The following is a 17,485-nucleotide window of genomic DNA, read 5'->3' as shown; positions in this document are numbered from 1 at the left end:
GTATAACATGACATTTGAAAAATGGTTTGAATATAGTCTTTATAGTATCGGAAATCCCAAACTAGGGCAACAGCCCTACTTCTGGGAATCACAAAGGATTCTCTTGGACAAATCTCTCAAAAAAATCAAAAGTTCGGGCACAAGTTTTGGCTTATAATGCAGGCAGGAATTGTGCTCATGAAAAAGTCTTACCATAACCTGTAGGTAGACATGCCAGAATGAATGCCGTCGGGGGTACGCCAAATAAAAATGCGATTCACATAAAAACATTTTTTTAACAGGACTATACATTTGAGTGAAGTTTTTTTCTTGCCTGAATAGCCTCGTTTCACTGACCAAAATAAAATTAAACCATCCAGTGCTCAGTGAAATAACAACACAATGTCAAATACAGGTAGGCTAGTCAAATAATTAACATCCAATCACATTACCCGGAACTCTCTCGCGGGAAACCTTTACTCTTTCACAGACATTTAGAAACAAAACAAAATTTGAAAAAAAAAAGCCACAGGAGTTTTTGGAGCGAGAATTAAGACTGTCACACCCTGATCTGTTTCACCTGTCCTTGTGATTGTCTCCACCCCCTCCAGGTGTTTCTTATTAGCCCCGGTGTATTTATCCCTGTGTTTCCTGTCTCTCTGTGCCAGTTCATCTTGTTTGCCAAGTCAACCAGCAGTTTTCCTTGCTCCTATTTTTTCCCCCCAGTCTCTTTTGGTTCTAGTCCTCCTGGTTTCGACCCTTGCCTGTCCTGACTCTGAACCCGCCTGCCTGACCACTCTGCCTGTTCTGTCTTCAAACCTGCCTATCCCCTTGTACTGTTTGGACTCGGATCTGGTTATTGAACTCTTGTCTGTCCCCGACCTACCTTTTACCTACCCCTTGGATTAATAAATATCAGAGATCAACCATCTGCTTCCTGTGTCTGCATTTGGGTCTCGCCTTGTTTACATTTACATTTTAGTCATTTAGCAGACGCTCTTATCCAGAGCGACTTACAGTAGTGAATGCATACATTTAATTTCATGCATTTTTATTTTTGTATTTTTTTGTACTGGACCCCGTGGAAATCGAACCCACAACCCTGGCGTTGCACACACCATGCTCTACCAACTGAGCCACAGTCCTTATAAAGACGCAACAGATACCATTAATAAGAAGGGGCTAGAAGCGTCATATATGGTGAGCTACCGAGTGGCCAAAAAAACAATACAGACAATGCTATCATCATACCACACCGTTTCACAACGCATCAGTGACATGGCAGGAGATGTTTTGAAACAATTCCTGCTTCACATACAAGCCAGAGAATTCTATGCGTTACAGCTGGCTGAGTCAACAGACGTGGCAGGCCTGGCACAGCTCCTGGTATATGTCCGTTTCCAGTGGTTTGCAGAAGAGGAAGACATCCTCTTCTGCAAACCACCGAAAACCAGGCCAACAGGAGAGGGTATTTTTTAAATACTGGACAGCTTTGTGACATCAAATGGACTTTGGTGGTCAAGATGTGTTGGTATCTGTAGTGATGGCGCAAAAGCCATGACAGGGAGACATAGTGGAGTGGTAACGCGCATGCAAGCAGTTGCTCCCGAAGCTACTTGGGTACACTGCAGCATCCACCATTCCCTTGGCAGCTCTTGCTGACAGCTTGAAAGACGTTTTGGACACTACACTGAAAATGGTTAACTTTGTTAACGCTCGTGTATTTTCTGCATTATGCAATGATATGGGCAGCGACCATGTAACGCTTTTACAACATACAGAAGTGCGCTGGTTATCAAGGGGCAAAGTATTGACACGTTTTTTTTTAAATTGAGAGACGAGCTAAAAGTTTTCTTTACTGACCATCATTTTCACTTGTCTGACCACTTGCATGATGACGAGTTTCTCACACGACTGGCCTTTCTGGGTGATGTTTTTTCTCCCCTGAATGATCTGAATCTAGGATTACAGGGACTCTCCACAACTATATTCAATGTGCGGGACAAAATTTAGTCTATGATTAAGAAGTTGGCGCTCCTCTCTGTCTGCATTAACAAGGACAACACACAGGTCTTTCCATCATTGTATCATTTTTTGTGTGCAAATGAACTCAAGCTTACGGACAATGTCAAATGTGATATAGCAAAGCACCTGAGTGAGTTGGGTGCGCAATTACGCAGGTACTTTTCCAGAACGGATGACACAAACAACTGTATTCGTTATCCCTTTCATGCCCTGCCTCCAGTCCACTTACCGATATCTGAACAAGAGAGCCTCATCAAAATTGCAACAAGCGGTTCTGTGAAAATTGAATTTAATCAGAAGCTACTGTCAGATTTCTGGATTGGGCTGCGCTCAGGGTATCCTGCCTTGGCAAATTGCACTGTTAAGACACTGATGCCCTTTGCAACCACATACCTATGTGAGAGTGGATTCTCGCCCTTCACTAGCATGAAAACGAAATACAGGCACAGACTGTGTGTGGAAAAGGATTTAAGACTGAGACTCTCTCCAATACAACCCAACATTGCAGAGTTATGTTCATCCTTTCAAGCACACCCTTCTCATTAACCTGTGGTGAGTTATTCACAACTTTGGATGAACAAGTAAGTAAGGTTTTATATGTAAGATGGCTAAATAAAGAGCAAAATTATTGATTATTATTATATTATTATTTGTGCCCTGGTCCTATAAGAGCTCTTTGTCACTTCCCACGAGGCGGGTTGTGACACACTCATTCTTATGTTTAATAAATGCATCGTATAGTGTGTGTGGCGGGCTTACAATGATGGCAACAAACATTTTCTTTTGAGAGTGCGCTGACCCTGGCGCTAGAGGGGGTACGCAGCTGGAGGTTGAATGTTTGAAGGGGTACGGGACTATAAAACGTTTGGGAACCACTGGTCTAGAGGGTCTATAGCCTTACGGCTGCACAGCTCCCCTGAACGGCATGACTTGGCTATATAAACACACACACACACACACACACACACTAATCGACTCTGGTTTTTGGGAGAAGATGGTGGGTCGTGGTTGATGTGATATAGCTGACCTGCTCTGAGGCAGGTTCCCCAGAATTTCTCATTAATCTATGACTGTTAATAATAAGTATCTAACTGAGAGGAGCCTTACGTTCCCCCTTGGTGGTCTTCTCCAGCATTCTCACTCTCAGCTCTTTGGTTTCTGGAGCCAGATCCCTGCAAAACACAATCACAGATAATCAAAGATTGTATGTTAGACTCACAGTAGGCATAACAGTGTCAAAGAATATGAGTGCATGCTATTTAGAGTTTTCACTTGATGGTAAAATCATTGTTGAACTATTATTGTAGAAATATTGTTGTTGTATAATATCAATAATTCACATCTATAAATCGGGTCGTATGTGTGTGACTGCCAGCGGTTGGCTGGGCTATAGCTGGCTGTCTTACAGTGAGATGTCCTCACTCCAGTCCAGTGAGGTGTCAGGGCTGGGGGTTGCAGGTAGGAAGCAGGTCCTCCTTTCTGTTGATGGCTGGTCCAGACTCACAGTACAGCACAGCTCCCCTGAACTGCATGACTTGGCTACACACACACACACACACACACACACACACACACACACACACACACACACACACACACACACACACACACACACACACACACACACACACACACACACACACACACACACACACACACACACACCACACACACAGTAATCGACTCTGGTTTTTGAGAGAAGTTGGTGGGTCGTGGTTGATGTGATATAGCTGACCTGCTCTGAGGCAGGTTCCCCTGAGCTGGCGAAGCAGGAGCCTTCGTATGGGGGGTAAACTCTGGGATGGGGGGGTCAGACCTGTCGGGGTTAGACCTGTTCCCCTGGGGAACTGGAAGTAATAAAGAGAGAAATGGAATTAAAGACCAGAGAGTCAAATCACTAGAACATTTAGTCATAGCTCTTGGTTCATCCTATCAGGAAGGTTTTGCCAATGGTAATGGTAATTATACTGCAAGTTTTGCATGTTGGTTTTTCCCATGCCTATTAGCCACAGTTCATTACAGTGGGTGCGTTTCAATGTGACACGCTATTACGTATGCAGAAGCATCAAGTCAGTGATGCGAGCTCTCGCTGCTTTTGATTTCTGCTTCAGTTTTGATGCTTCTAGTCTGATGTAGCAGGCTAAAAACAACGCTAATGGAAGGAAAACACTTGCAGCGTAGTTGTAGTGCAATGGTCTTACCGTAGTGCTGGACACACAGGCCCTGAGGTTGAGGATCATGGCTGGCTGTGTGCTGAACAGAGTATCCTTCACCAGCTCCCGAATCATGTCCGGGTCTATCTCTGCATCACTCTCCTGAGCACAAAACACCACTAAAGTAAGCACTACCTGCCACCAAGAAATACACCAAACAGACTAACATATATTAGATAGTAAACAGATTAGGTGTATGGTGACCTGGACTGAAGAAAAAAACTCTGGGCCCCACACTGAAAAAAAAGTGCTATCTAGAACCTAAAAGGGTTCTTTGGCTGTCCCCATAGGAGAACCCTTTGAATAACCATTTTTGGTTCCAGGTAGAACCCTTTTGCTTTTGGGTTCCATGTAGAACCTTTTCCATAGAGGGTTCCAATCAAATCAAAGTTTATTGGTCATGTATACCGATTTGCAGATGTTATCGCAGGTGCAGCGAAATGCTTGTTTCTAGCTCCAACAGTGCAGTAGTAATACCTAGCAATACAAAACAATACGCACAAGATCCCAAAAAATCTAAAACAAAATGTACCTTTCTAATCGTATAGTAATCGACAAATTGTGAGCTAAAGATGAAAACCTTTCCTACGAGTATTATATTATTTATTGGGCGGCAGGTTAGAGCGTTGGACTAGTAACCGAAAGGTTGCAAGATCGAATCCCCGAGGTGACAAGGTAAAAATCTGTCGTTCTGCCCCTGAACAAGGCAGTTAACCCACTGTTCCTAGGCCATCATTGAAAATAAGAATTTGCTCTTAACTGACTTGCCTAGTTAAATAAAGATAAAATAAATATTATTTATTGACTGACTATGGCTTTCCAAATCACCCAACACTGCTATCTGTAAGGTTAATTTTAATTGCATGTTGTTAATTTTTAACCATTCCTGAACCTGTGACCAGTGACAAGCTACTTAGGGGCAATACCAGAATTAATGATCTATTGATTCTGTTTCTTCACAGCAAAGTCTACAGAGCTGAGATTGTTGTATGCCCCATATATATAGCATTCTGTTGTTGGCAAGAATTGTATATACTTATTTAAATTGAAAAACTGTAAGTGTTGAATCAAGTGTTTTTTGTACCAGTTCATGTGTCATGGAATCGGTACATTGAAAATCTCTTACTTTTTCTTACTTATTTTACAACCTGTATGGTGCAATTTCTTTAAAAAAAATCCATAAAGAATGTTTTTTTTTTTAATTAATCAGTATATTTGACTTTAACCATAACATTTGTTCTATCTTTTCTGGAGGATAAAACTTAAATTGTAACCAGCTTTGTATGCCTTGTTTAAGAAAGGGCGATACTTTAAACAAAATGTAATTTCAATTAGTCAGAAATGAGAAGTTGTAATCTGTATGAAGGCAATTTTTGAACAAAGGATGAGCCTTTCTTAATAATCTACTGGAAAAACATTTTGGGTTTAAGTATAACTTATGTATGAGTGAAGCGTTTAGTGAGAGGTTTAAAGCTTTAATAATTTTAGTCCCTCAAACTCATATTCATTATATAAATAGGCACGTTTAATTATCTGCCTTAGCATTCCAAATAAAATGCATATGATTTAAAAAACGAGTCATCTGGAGCAGGCAGTGCCATTAGTAAGTAAGTAAACTGTGATAGGACCAAAGAGTTAATCAATGTCATTTTTACATAAATAGACAAGTATTTACCTCTCCATGGTTGCAGAATATTATCTATTTTTGCAAGATTTCTTTTGAAGTTGATTCTGGTAAGTTCATTTATATATTTTCACCATCCGCCCATTTTATTGGTAAACTACAAAGTAGTGTAAACACTGGTTTTTAATGATCCAATACATAATATGGTACACTTGTCATAGTTAGATTTTAGTCCAGAGATGCTAGAAAAGTGATCAAGATCTTCAATGAGACTGTGCAGGGATCCAGATTGCGGACTTAAGAAAAGACATGAGTCATCTGCATACATCGACACTTGTTTTTATCCCCTTGATTTTTAACCCCTTGATGTTCTTGTTGGATCTAATTTTAATAGCTAGCATTTCAATGGCCATAATAAATAGATAGGGAGACAACGGACAGCCTTGTTTTACTCCTCTTAAAAAGTTCAATACTTTCTGAGAAGGAACCATTATTTACTATTTTACCTCTGGGGTTGCTGTACATAACTTTAACCCATTGTATAAGAGATTCACTGAAATTAAAGTAATCCAGGCATTTATAGATAAATTCTAGTCATACTTTATCAAACACCTTTTCAAAATCTGCTATGAAGACCATGCTTGGTATCTTTGATGTTTCATCATTTTCTATTGTTTCAAGTAATTGTCGTATATTACCTCCAATATATCATCCATGTAAAAAACCTGTCTGATCAGGATAAACAATATCTGGTAAAACCTTTTTATATTCTATGTGCTATGCATTTCGCCAGGATTTTCGCATCACAACATTGAAATGTAAGAGGCCTCCAGTTTTTTTAAATGGACTCGATCTTTATACTTACCACCTGGGTCCTGTTTTAGTAGTAATGAAATCAGACCTTCTTGTTGAGTACCTGAAAGTCTACCATTTTTATTGGAGTAATAAAAATATGCTAATAATGGATCTTTGAGTACATCAAAAAAGGTCTGATATCCCTCTACTGGTATACCATCAAGCCCTGGTATTTTTCTAGACTGAAAATATTTTATTGCCTCAAAGTTCATCTTCTGTAAATTTGCTTATTTTACATTATTATTATTATTATTATTATGAAATAAATCCTTACAGTTAACATCATTCAGTGGAAATGGAGGAGACTGAAAAGAAAACATATGCTCAAAATATTTTGCTTCCTCTTTCAAAATATAATTTGGTGAATCATGGATAACTCCATAATTTGTAACGAGTTTCTGTAAATTCATTTTGATAGCATTTCTATGTTGAAGATTCAAGAAACATGTTGTGAATTTTTTACAATTTTCCATCCAATTTGCTTTATTTTTGTAATACATTACACGTGATCGTTCTTGAATAAGTACTTCCATTTCTTTTTGTTTTCCTCTAACTTATTTTGTGCCTCTACAGTACAGTTTCCATTACCATCTACTTGCACTGTTATTTCCTCTATTTCCTTTATTAGTCTAATCCCTTTTGACCTAAACTGCTTTTCTTTTAATGATGAGTATTGCATTGAATGTCCTCTAAAAGTACATTTAAAAGTGTCCCATACAATAAGGGGATCTGCTGTACCTATGTTGTGCAAAAAAAGTAAATAATTAATTATTTTGTCTTAGTTAAGAACAAATTGTCATCCAATAGGCTTTGATTACATTTCCAATATCCCCATCCATCTGGAAATTCTGTAAGTGTCACAACGTCCACAGAAGGTGGCGCCTCTCCCTGGTCGGGCGGCGCTCGGCGGTCGTCGTCGCCGGCCTACTAACTGCCACCGATCTCTGTTTCTGTGTCATTTGGTTATGTCTGTTTAGGGTAGCACCTGTTTTGTGTTAGGTCATTAGTGGGGTATTGTGCGGGACTATTTTCGTGTCGTCCGTTTAGTATGTTGGGGATTTGTGTTTTCCTCTGTCACTGTCATTTTGGGCATTAGGGTTGCTGGGCTGCGTCCCGACTCTTTCTAGGATTCATTGTTCCTGTTGTTTTGGAGATTTGTTACCCTGCCTTGTTTTTTGCTATTGTGGACTTACTCATTAAACATGTGTTTCACGTACCTCGGCCTCCTGCGCCTGACTTCACCCTCCTGCTATTTAGAGTGGTTCTGACAGTAAGAGTTATATGGAGGCCAATTAGATGGTGGTCCGATCACATTCGGTCTCCTATTAATCGTTTTTTAAACTTTTGATGCCAGCAAGAATGAGACTAGGAAGTAATCAAGACGTCTAGCTTGATTAAGCTTCCTCCATGTATACCTCACTAGGTCAGGGTTTTTCAGCCTCCATATATCCACTAGTTCTAATGTATCCATGATCTTCATGATCTCCTTAAGTGCTTGAGGGTGACAGTTTGTAGTGTGATTTCCTTTACGGTCCATTGAGGTACTAAAAACCGCATTATAATCTCCCACCATAATAATACATTCATTCGTTGCTTGTGAGCTCAATAGATTATTATATATATTTTCAAAGAAGTGTGGATCATCATTATTTGGCCCATATAGATTAATTAGCCAGATCTGTTTTAAAATATTTAAAAGAATCCATCTTCCTTGCAAATCTGTTTGCACAATCGGATCAAAATGTTGTATTAATTAATTAGTATAATCACCCATTTTGAGTTTCTTTGCCCATGACAAAAATATATTTCTCCCTCCCAGTCCTTTTTCCACCCAATGTCATCTATATTTGTAGAATGAGTTTCCTGTAAACAATAGATATTATATTCTTTCTCTTTTAGCCAGGTAAATATGTATCTTTTTTTATGATCTGCTAAGCTATTACAATTATAACTGGCTATACTTACAGTTGAAGTCGGAAGTTTACATACACTTAGGTTGGAGTCACTAAAACTATTTTTTCAACCACTCCACAAATTTCTTGTTAACAAACTATAGTTTTGGCAAGTCGTTGATTATTATTATATGATTATTATTATTTGACCATGCTGGTCATTTATGAACATTTTAACATCTTGACCATGTTCTGTTATAATATCCACCCTGCACAGCCAGAAGAGGACTGGCCACCCCTCATAGCCTGGTTCCTCTCTAGGTTTATTCCTAGGTTTTTGGCCTTTCTAGGGAGTTTTTCCTAGGGAGTTTTTCCTAGCCACCGTGCTTCTTTCACATGCTTTGCTTGCTGTTTGGGGTTTTAGGCTGGGTTTCTGTACAGCACTTTGAGATATCAGCTGATGTACGAAGGGCTATATAAAAATAAATTTGATTGATTGATTGATTGGTTTAGGACATCTACTTTGTGCATGACATTTTTCCAACAATTGTTGACAGACAGATTATTTCACTGTATCACAATTCAAGTAGGTCAGAAGTTTACATACACTAAGTTGACTGTGCCTTTAAACAGCTTGGAAAATTCCAAATTATGTCATGGCTTCTGATAGGCTAATTGACATCCTTTGAGTCGATTGGAGGTGTACCTGTGGATGTATTTCAAGGCCTACCTTCAAACTCAGTGCCTCTTTGCTTGACATCATAGGAAAATCAAAATAAATAAGCCAAGTCCTCAGAAAATAAATTGTAGACCTCCACAAGTCTGGTTCATCCTTGGGAGCAATTTCCAAATGCCTGAACGTACCATGTTCATCTGTACAAACAATAGTACACAAGTATAAACACCATGGGACCACGCAGCCGTCATACTGCTCAGGAAGGAGACGCGTTCTGTCTCCTAGAGATGAACGTACTTTGGTTCGAAAAGTGCAAATCAAGCCCAGAACAACAGCAAAGGACCCTGTGAAGATGCTGGAGGAAACAGGTACAAAAGTATGTATATATCCACGAGTTCTATATCAACATAACCTGAAAGGCCGTTCAGCAAGAAAGAAGCCACTGCTCCAAAACCGCCATAAAAAAGCCAGACTACTGTTTGGCCATAATGACCATCCATTATGTTTGGAGGAAAAAGGGGGAGGCTTGCAAGCCGAAAAACACCATCCCAACTGTGAAGCACGGGGGTGGCAGCATCATGTTGTGGGGGTGCTTTGCTGCAGGAAGGACTGGTGCACTTCACAAAATAGATGGCATCATGAGGGTGGAAAATTATGTGGATATATTGAAGCAACATCTCAAGACATCAGTCAGGAAGTTAAAGCTTGGTTGCAAATGGGTCTTCCAAATGGACAATGACCACAAGCATATTTCCAAAGTTGTGGCAAAATGGCTTAAGGACAACTTAGTCAAGCTATTGGAGTGGCCATCACAAAGCCCTGACCTCATTCCTTTTCAAAATGTGTGGGCAGGACTGAAAAAGCGTGTGCGAGCAAGGAGGCCTAAACCTGACTCAGTTACAACAGCTCTGTCAGTAGGAATGGGCCAAAATTCACCCAACTTATTGTGGGAAGCTTGTGGAAGGCTACCCGAAACGTTTGACCCAAGTTAAACAATTTAAAGGCAATGCTACCAAATACTAATTGAGTGTATGTAAACTTCTGACCCACTAGGAATGGGATGAAAGAAATAAAAGCTGAAATAAATCATTCTCTCTACTATTATTCTGACATTGCACATTCTTAAAATAAAGTGGTGATCCTAACTGACCTAAGACAGGGATTTTTTACTAGGATTAAATGTCAGGAATTGCAAAAAAACTGAGTTTAAATGTATTTGGCTCAGGTGTATGTAAACTTCCGACTTCAACTGTATTTTCCCACTTACCATAATGATAAGTTTCAATTATACTTACCACAACCAATGTTTGAAAAACATACCATTAAAAAGCACCATGATGATTGAGTGTCCACATAGCTGTACCATAATATTTGCACTGTTAAACATACTGTAGCTGGAACTTTGTAAACCTCCAATTGTCCTAATATTCTGTGGTGGTTTATTTCTTTACTATCAAATGAGGAGACAAACTTATCACACAAGTCAGAGTTATACTTAAACTAAATCTTTAATTATAAGAGCTTTGCAATATCAATGACTTGTCAACAGTTCACCATTTCTAATGATCCGTAAAGTACAAAGGTCTTTTATAGCCAAGATACACCCCTTTCAACCTACATGACGAACAACAGATACATAGAATGTGTCACAAGGTTAAGACTCCAAACTGGATAGCCATCTCTCCCTGGTACGGTTATAGAGCAGAAACATTAACTCATGTTCTCTGGAATGCTCTTTAGGTTTTATCCCCCAAAGACATCGTAAATCTCCTCTGTCAGTGTTCTCATAGAGGCCCATCCTCAGTAGAACACACACACACACACACACACACACACACACACACACACACACACACACACACACACACACACACACACACACACACACACACACACACACACACACAATAGTTAACAGAATACTCTATTCTGTCGAACAAAACAACCTTTATAATGCAATACAAGCATTATAACATAATCTTGCAATTTCCATGACAATTTCACCGACTAAAACCTCCCCCATATCTAGGTCTGTTGTCACTAGGACCATCGTAATGTTCTAGTGTCATAGGAGGCCGAACCGATGAGACCATCACATTCTCCATAAGGGGGACGATTTCAACCAACGGCCTCCAACACATTCCCGACATGGTCCCAACATGCTCCGAATTTAATTCACATATAAGCGACGGTACTTCATTCTTCAGACTTGGCAAGATATAAACGGACCTTTAGTGTGACTGTTTCTCACCTCTCTCTGGATCCTGCGTGGTGCCACGGTGAGGGAGATCGGCTGCTGAGAGAAAGTCCAGGACACCAGCAGACCCTCTTCTTCTACTTCCTCCAGACGCACCACCAACTGATAGGGGGAGAGGGGGACAGGCATGTTACAAGAGGCAGTCGCAAGCTGGTTTAAAGGGATAATTCACCCAAATTACAAAAGGACAAATTGCTTTCTTTACACTGAAAGCCGTCTATGGATAAGGTATGACAGCAATCCATGCTTTGGTTTTGTTTACCTGGCCACTGTTTCAAATGCTAACTTTTTAGCATTTGTGGCACAACTCCAATGCAAGTCAATGGTATCTATATTGGCATTTTGTCACTTCATGTCCAAACCATCTTAAAGTAACTTCATTGAGTTACACAATACATCTTTGGATACTTTAGGATGATTTGGACATGAAGCGCAAAGGTGCAAATTGACCTGTATTGGATTATTGCCACAAATGCTAAAAAGTTTGCATTTTAAACCGTGGCCAGGTAAACAAATCCAAAGCATGGACTGCTTTCATACCTTGTCCATAGACTGCTTACAGTGTAAGGAAACCAATGTCATTTTGTAATTTGAGTGAACTATCCCTACTTAGTATAGCTCAACTCAATGGAATACTCATGAAGCGTGGGCGAGTTAATTATAATGAAAGTGATTTTACATATGCATACGTAAGCCTATGAAGTTTCATCCAACGCAGGTACACCATTCCACTTGAGGGCAATTCAATGAAGTGAAAGCTCAACAGGGTTAACTTTTTTTGAGGCGCACACACATGCAAACTTACAAATGCAAAACCATGGTGATGTACCATACCTGGGCCAGCATTGGCTTTATGGTGATCTGGTAGGTATCCATGGAAACAGCTGCAGGTGACTGCTGGGTGACAGTCACTGGGAACGTTACAGTGTCAACCGCACACTTACACTGTAAGACCTGGAGCAGGGAGAGGGAAAAGACAACCATTAGAATCTATAATGTTGTAGAAGAAATGGATCTATGAGAAGTCTAAAAATAACAAATCATGGGTTCTATATCATGTTAACCTCTAGAAAAGGCATGCATGTTTAGTTGATACTCACCATAGTGGTAGGTGATTGGTCTGTGCAGGTCACACTATCTACAATAGCAGAGGCAGGGAGCTGGAGACTGTTGTCAAAGGTGATCTGGATGGAGCTCTGAGGAAGAGAGCAAAAAGCAAAAACATCAGACATTGTACATCAGTCTAATCTAGAGGACTTAAACACGCAAGGAGGAAGTATTTAAGCAGATTTTTGTAGCAATGATACAGATTATAATAGAGTTGGCCTTGCATGACCTTGCCTGCTCAGGCTTAAACTCCAACAGCTGCTAAGAGACTTCACTACCACTTGACTTCATTGAAATGCAAATACATCAGATTCTGAGCTTTTCCTGCAGTGAAAAGTACCTCTAGTAACACTCCTCTTGAAAGAAATTGTATATGCTTCCCATCAATTAAACAATTCACAGCACTTTGTACCACCCGATACAGATAGATACAATGCCTATGCAAAGCATGTGGCTGACACAAATCCATTGCTGGTATGTGAAAAATGCAAATGCTTCCTTGCAATACCAACAGAATATATTTATTGTAAGGATAGGGACACATTCTCTGTCATAGTACATTAGTTCAAGACCCATGACGTCATGTACCCATTGAATCCATTCTGTGGCATAATACCACACAGGTGCTCCCATACGTCTGTCTGTCCGCTACCACCATCTGTGCCATGTGAGAATGACAGCGCAAAGACTGCAGTCACTTTAGTACAAAGGAAAATACGGTTAGATTCTCTGTGCTGCTGGCAAGTGCATAGGAATTGGCAAGGAGATGAAACATATGCTCTGAATGCTCCAGTAGCCCGGCTCGGCTGCCATGGCACGCTCATTGAAAAGGCTTATTTTTAATGAACTGCCATGATACATTCACATGTTCATTTCCCTGTTGTGTTGTGGGCAGGGCCAGTGCCATCATCACAGACCAGGTGCATGTGGTTGACTGCAGCAATCGCATCCTAGTCTCTGGTCTCCATGATGAAAACCAAATCCCACAGTCGGAGAGTTGTCAGTTCGTGTTGATCAAATTCTGCTAAATATTTAGCCAATTTGTAATACATAACCCAGTCAACTAGATTCAGAGCAGAGCTCTGATATTTCAACTGTTTTATTTTGTATTTATTTAACCTTTATTTAATTAGGCAAGTCAGTTAACAACAAATTCTTATTTACAATGATGGCCTACCAGGGAACAATGAGTTAACTGCCTTGTTCAGGGGCAGAATGACAGATGTGTACCTTGTCAGCTCAGGAATTCGATCCAGCAACCTTTCGGTTACTGGCCAACCACTAGGCTACCTGTCGCCCCCCAATATGACTTGAGATTGGAGACCCCTTTGTGAATCTCTGTGTACCTGTGCCAGAGGATTAGAAGTTAAGTTTCAATAGGTAGCTTTAACTGGCTCAGGAGGAGAGGCTGGGAGGGGGAAACAAATCCCCTATTGTCAGAGCATGTGTTGCTCATCGTCTTACTGAAATCTCCATCAAATGGAACTGCAGGGAAGCAAGAGGTGGCTGGTGTGACGCGGCCAGGTTGTGTGTGTCTGTCTGTGTGTCTGTGTATAAGTACACATGTGCATGTTTGTGCATTTTTACAAAGACAGTTTTACAAAGACTGGAGGAGATACATGCTCTGAAAGAAGAACAGTTTTCAGTGTTGAAGACCTTCCTTCGAGGAGAAGACGTTTTCGGGATTCTTCCCACAGGGTTTGGGAAGAGTTTAATTTTCCAGCAGCCCCCGCTGGTACTCAAAGAAATGGGTTTTCAAAGGCCCATAATCATTGTCATATTCCCATTGATCGCACTGATGGAGGACCAGGTAAATGAGGCAAAAAAATTTCAAATAATTCAGGGTCAAGGCGATGACCAGGGACATAGAAACAAAAAGCCATGAGAAACTTTGTCAAAAAGAATGTCACTGATTGGCCTATAGGTGGCGCAGTTACAAGCAGTCTCACTTAAATCCTCATATTCGCCACCTCGTTTGACCTAGAAAATGTCAACTTTGTATGTAGGTGTCTTTCTTCATGCTGAAAAAATTTGCATGAGGACCCATAAGGTCCATCAGGATGGATTTTCCTTTTTGGAAAACCTCTGAAAGACATTCAAAAGTTTGGGGTCATTTAAAAATGTCCTTGTTTTTGAAAGAAAATCCATTTTTTTGTCCATTGAAATAACATAAAATTGATCAGAAATACAGTGTAGACATTGTTAACATTGTAAATGACTATAGTAGCTGGAAATGGCTGATTTGTTATGGAATATCTACATAGGCGTACAGAGGCCCATTATCAGCAACCATCACTCCTGTGTTCCAACGGCACGTTGTGTTAGCCAATCCAAGTTTATCATTTTAAAAGGCTAATTGATCATTAGAAAACCCTTTTGCAATTATGTTAGCACAGCTGAAAACTGTTGTTCTGATTAAAGAAGCAATAAAACTGGCCTTCTTTAGACTAGTTGAGTATCTGGAGCATCAGCATTTGTGGGTTTGATTACAGGCTCAAAACGGCCAGAAACAAAGTACTTTCTTCTGAAACTTGGCAGTCTATTCTCGTTCTGAGAAATTAAGGCTATTCCATGCGAGAAATTGCCAAGAAACTGAAGATCTCGTACAACAGCGCAAACTGGCTCTAACCAGAATAAAAAAAGGAGTGGGAGGCCCTGGTACAAAACTGAGCAAGAGGACAAGCACAATAGTGTCTAGTTTGAGAAACAGACGCCTCACAAGTCCTCAACTGGTAGCTTCATTAAATAGTACCCGCAAAACATCAGTCTCAATGTCAACAGTGAAGAGGCGACTCTGGGAAGCTGGCCTTCTAGACAGACTTGCAAAGAAAAAGCCATGGCCAATAAAAATAAAATATTAAGATGGGCAAAAGAACAGACACTGGAAAGAGGAACTCTGCCTAGAATGCCAGCATCCCGAGTCACCTCTTCACTGTTGATGTTGAGACTGGTGTTTTGCGGGTACTACTTAATGAAGCTGACAGACGTATGGGAGTCCCTAAAGAGTTTGAGAAAATAACATTGATGCATTCAAAGATAGCCACCAGTAGATGGGTGGAATGTTATTCATTTTTTTTAAATTATTAAACATTATTTCAAAAAGCCCTATAATTAATAATTTCATGATTAATAAACATTACTTCTAAAAACCCGCCGAAAATCTGGTGTTTCTTAGTCAAAAGGTTTTGTTATATTTCAGTCTGTATATGAAGTGTAATATTTGGATGTAATACATTTCTATATCTGACATGGTACAGGGGTCTTCTTTTTTTAAGCCCATAACCATGTGTTTGAGGTGTCAACTTTTGTTTCAAAGTAGTTTTGTTTAAGACTACCAAGAAACACTCTGCGTGACCCTGATTTGCCCACTGCAGTAAAAGGTTTACTTAGTTTGAGAAAAGCTAAGCAATTGGTCAAAAGATGCCTGAGTAAAAAAAAGTATTCTGATTTTACGTGTCCATTTAAGCTACTGTTAATCCACTCCACAGTGGCCTATCAATTTTGTCATCGCTATCATGGACGTCCCTAAGATGAACCATACTGAATTTGGTATTGATATTTAAAAAAACAAGGAAACTATTAACAACTCATTCTTTGCATATGTAACGCTAATGCTCAAAGTTATCTGCAATCATCTTATTCTCTTCAAACATATGTCAGATTCCCTCCAGATTTTGTATTTAGACTCATTACAAAAAAATGTAATGTCTTCAATAGATGCTGCATTCAAATATGGTCGCACTGGACCTATAGATGCTTGTTAGCACATATGCTAACGCAGAAAATACTTTCAAATCTTCTCATGAACCAAAAGTCACATCGACTCCAGATGTGGTATTCAAAAAGTATTCAGACCACTTGACATTTTCCACATTTTGTTACATTACAGCCTTATCCTAAAATAGATTAAATAAACATTTTTCCTCATCAATCGAAACACAAAAAAAATATATAGAAAAGAGAAATACCTTATTTACATAAAAAAGTATTTTGACCCTTTGCTATGAGACTTAAAATTGAGCTCAGGTGCAGCCTGTTTCCATTGATTTTCCTTGAGACGTTTCTACAACTTCATTGGAGTCCACCTGTGGTAAATTCAATTGATTGGACATGATTTGGAAAGGCACACACCTGTCTATATAAGTTCCCACATTTGACAGTGCATGTCAGATCTGGTGAAGGGCACCAAAACATTTCTGCAGCATTGAAGATCCCCAAGAACACAGTGGCCTCCATCATTCTTAAATGGAAGAAGTTTGGAACCACCAAGAAGACTCTTCCTAGAGCTGGCTGCCCAGACAAACTGACCAATCGGGGGAGAAGGACCTTGGTCAGGGAGGTGACCAAGAACCCGATTGTCACTCTGACAGAGCTCCAGAATTCCTCTGTGGAGATGGGAGAACCTTCCAGAAGAACAAACATCTCTGCAGCACTCTACCAACCAGTCCTTTATGGTAGAGTGGCCAGACGGAAGCCACTCCTCAGTAAAAGGCACGTGACAGCCCGCTTGGAGTTTTCCAAAAGGTACCTGAAGGACTCTCAGACCATGAGAAACAAGATTCTCTGGTCTAATGAAACCAAGATTGAACTCTTTGACCTGGGGGGAAAATATATCTTTAGACTATTGTCTGTACATATTGGTCCTAGCATTGTTGCTTCTGTCTGTAATAGTAAGGGTTTATTCTTCTACGCTGTCACAACGTTTAGTATGGGTTCGGGTTAAAACTGAGCAACTAAACGTTGTGACAGCATAGAAGAATAAACCCTTACTATTACAGACAGAGAGACAACACAGGTCTCTTTTGGTTATCACTACGGCAACAGCTTCCAGGAACGACACAATATTTACATCTTACA

General features: G+C 40.0%; 1 protein-coding gene across 2 annotated transcripts in view; it reads right to left on the bottom strand.

Annotated features, from left to right (window-relative positions):
* The window catches only part of c2cd2l (c2cd2 like), a 44,840-nt gene that overhangs the window by 11,014 nt on the left and 16,341 nt on the right, over positions 1–17,485 (bottom strand). For both annotated transcript variants that reach the window (XM_014195812.3, XM_014195813.3), the window contains exons 3-9: positions 12,622–12,717; positions 12,356–12,475; positions 11,516–11,623; positions 4,206–4,319; positions 3,740–3,851; positions 3,411–3,543; positions 3,112–3,176 (exon numbers count right to left, since the gene is read on the bottom strand). In XM_014195812.3, the coding sequence (XP_014051287.3) occupies positions 3,112–3,176; positions 3,411–3,543; positions 3,740–3,851; positions 4,206–4,319; positions 11,516–11,623; positions 12,356–12,475; positions 12,622–12,717 (748 nt within the window). The remainder of the gene's footprint in view (positions 1–3,111; positions 3,177–3,410; positions 3,544–3,739; positions 3,852–4,205; positions 4,320–11,515; positions 11,624–12,355; positions 12,476–12,621; positions 12,718–17,485) is intronic.

Source organism: Salmo salar, chromosome 04 (assembly GCF_965601325.2).
Source record: "Salmo salar chromosome 04, fSalSal1, whole genome shotgun sequence".
In the NCBI taxonomy this organism is placed as follows: domain Eukaryota; kingdom Metazoa; phylum Chordata; class Actinopteri; order Salmoniformes; family Salmonidae; genus Salmo; species Salmo salar.
Note: the sequence above shows the minus strand (reverse complement) of the source record. Positions and strands in the feature narration are given on the sequence as shown.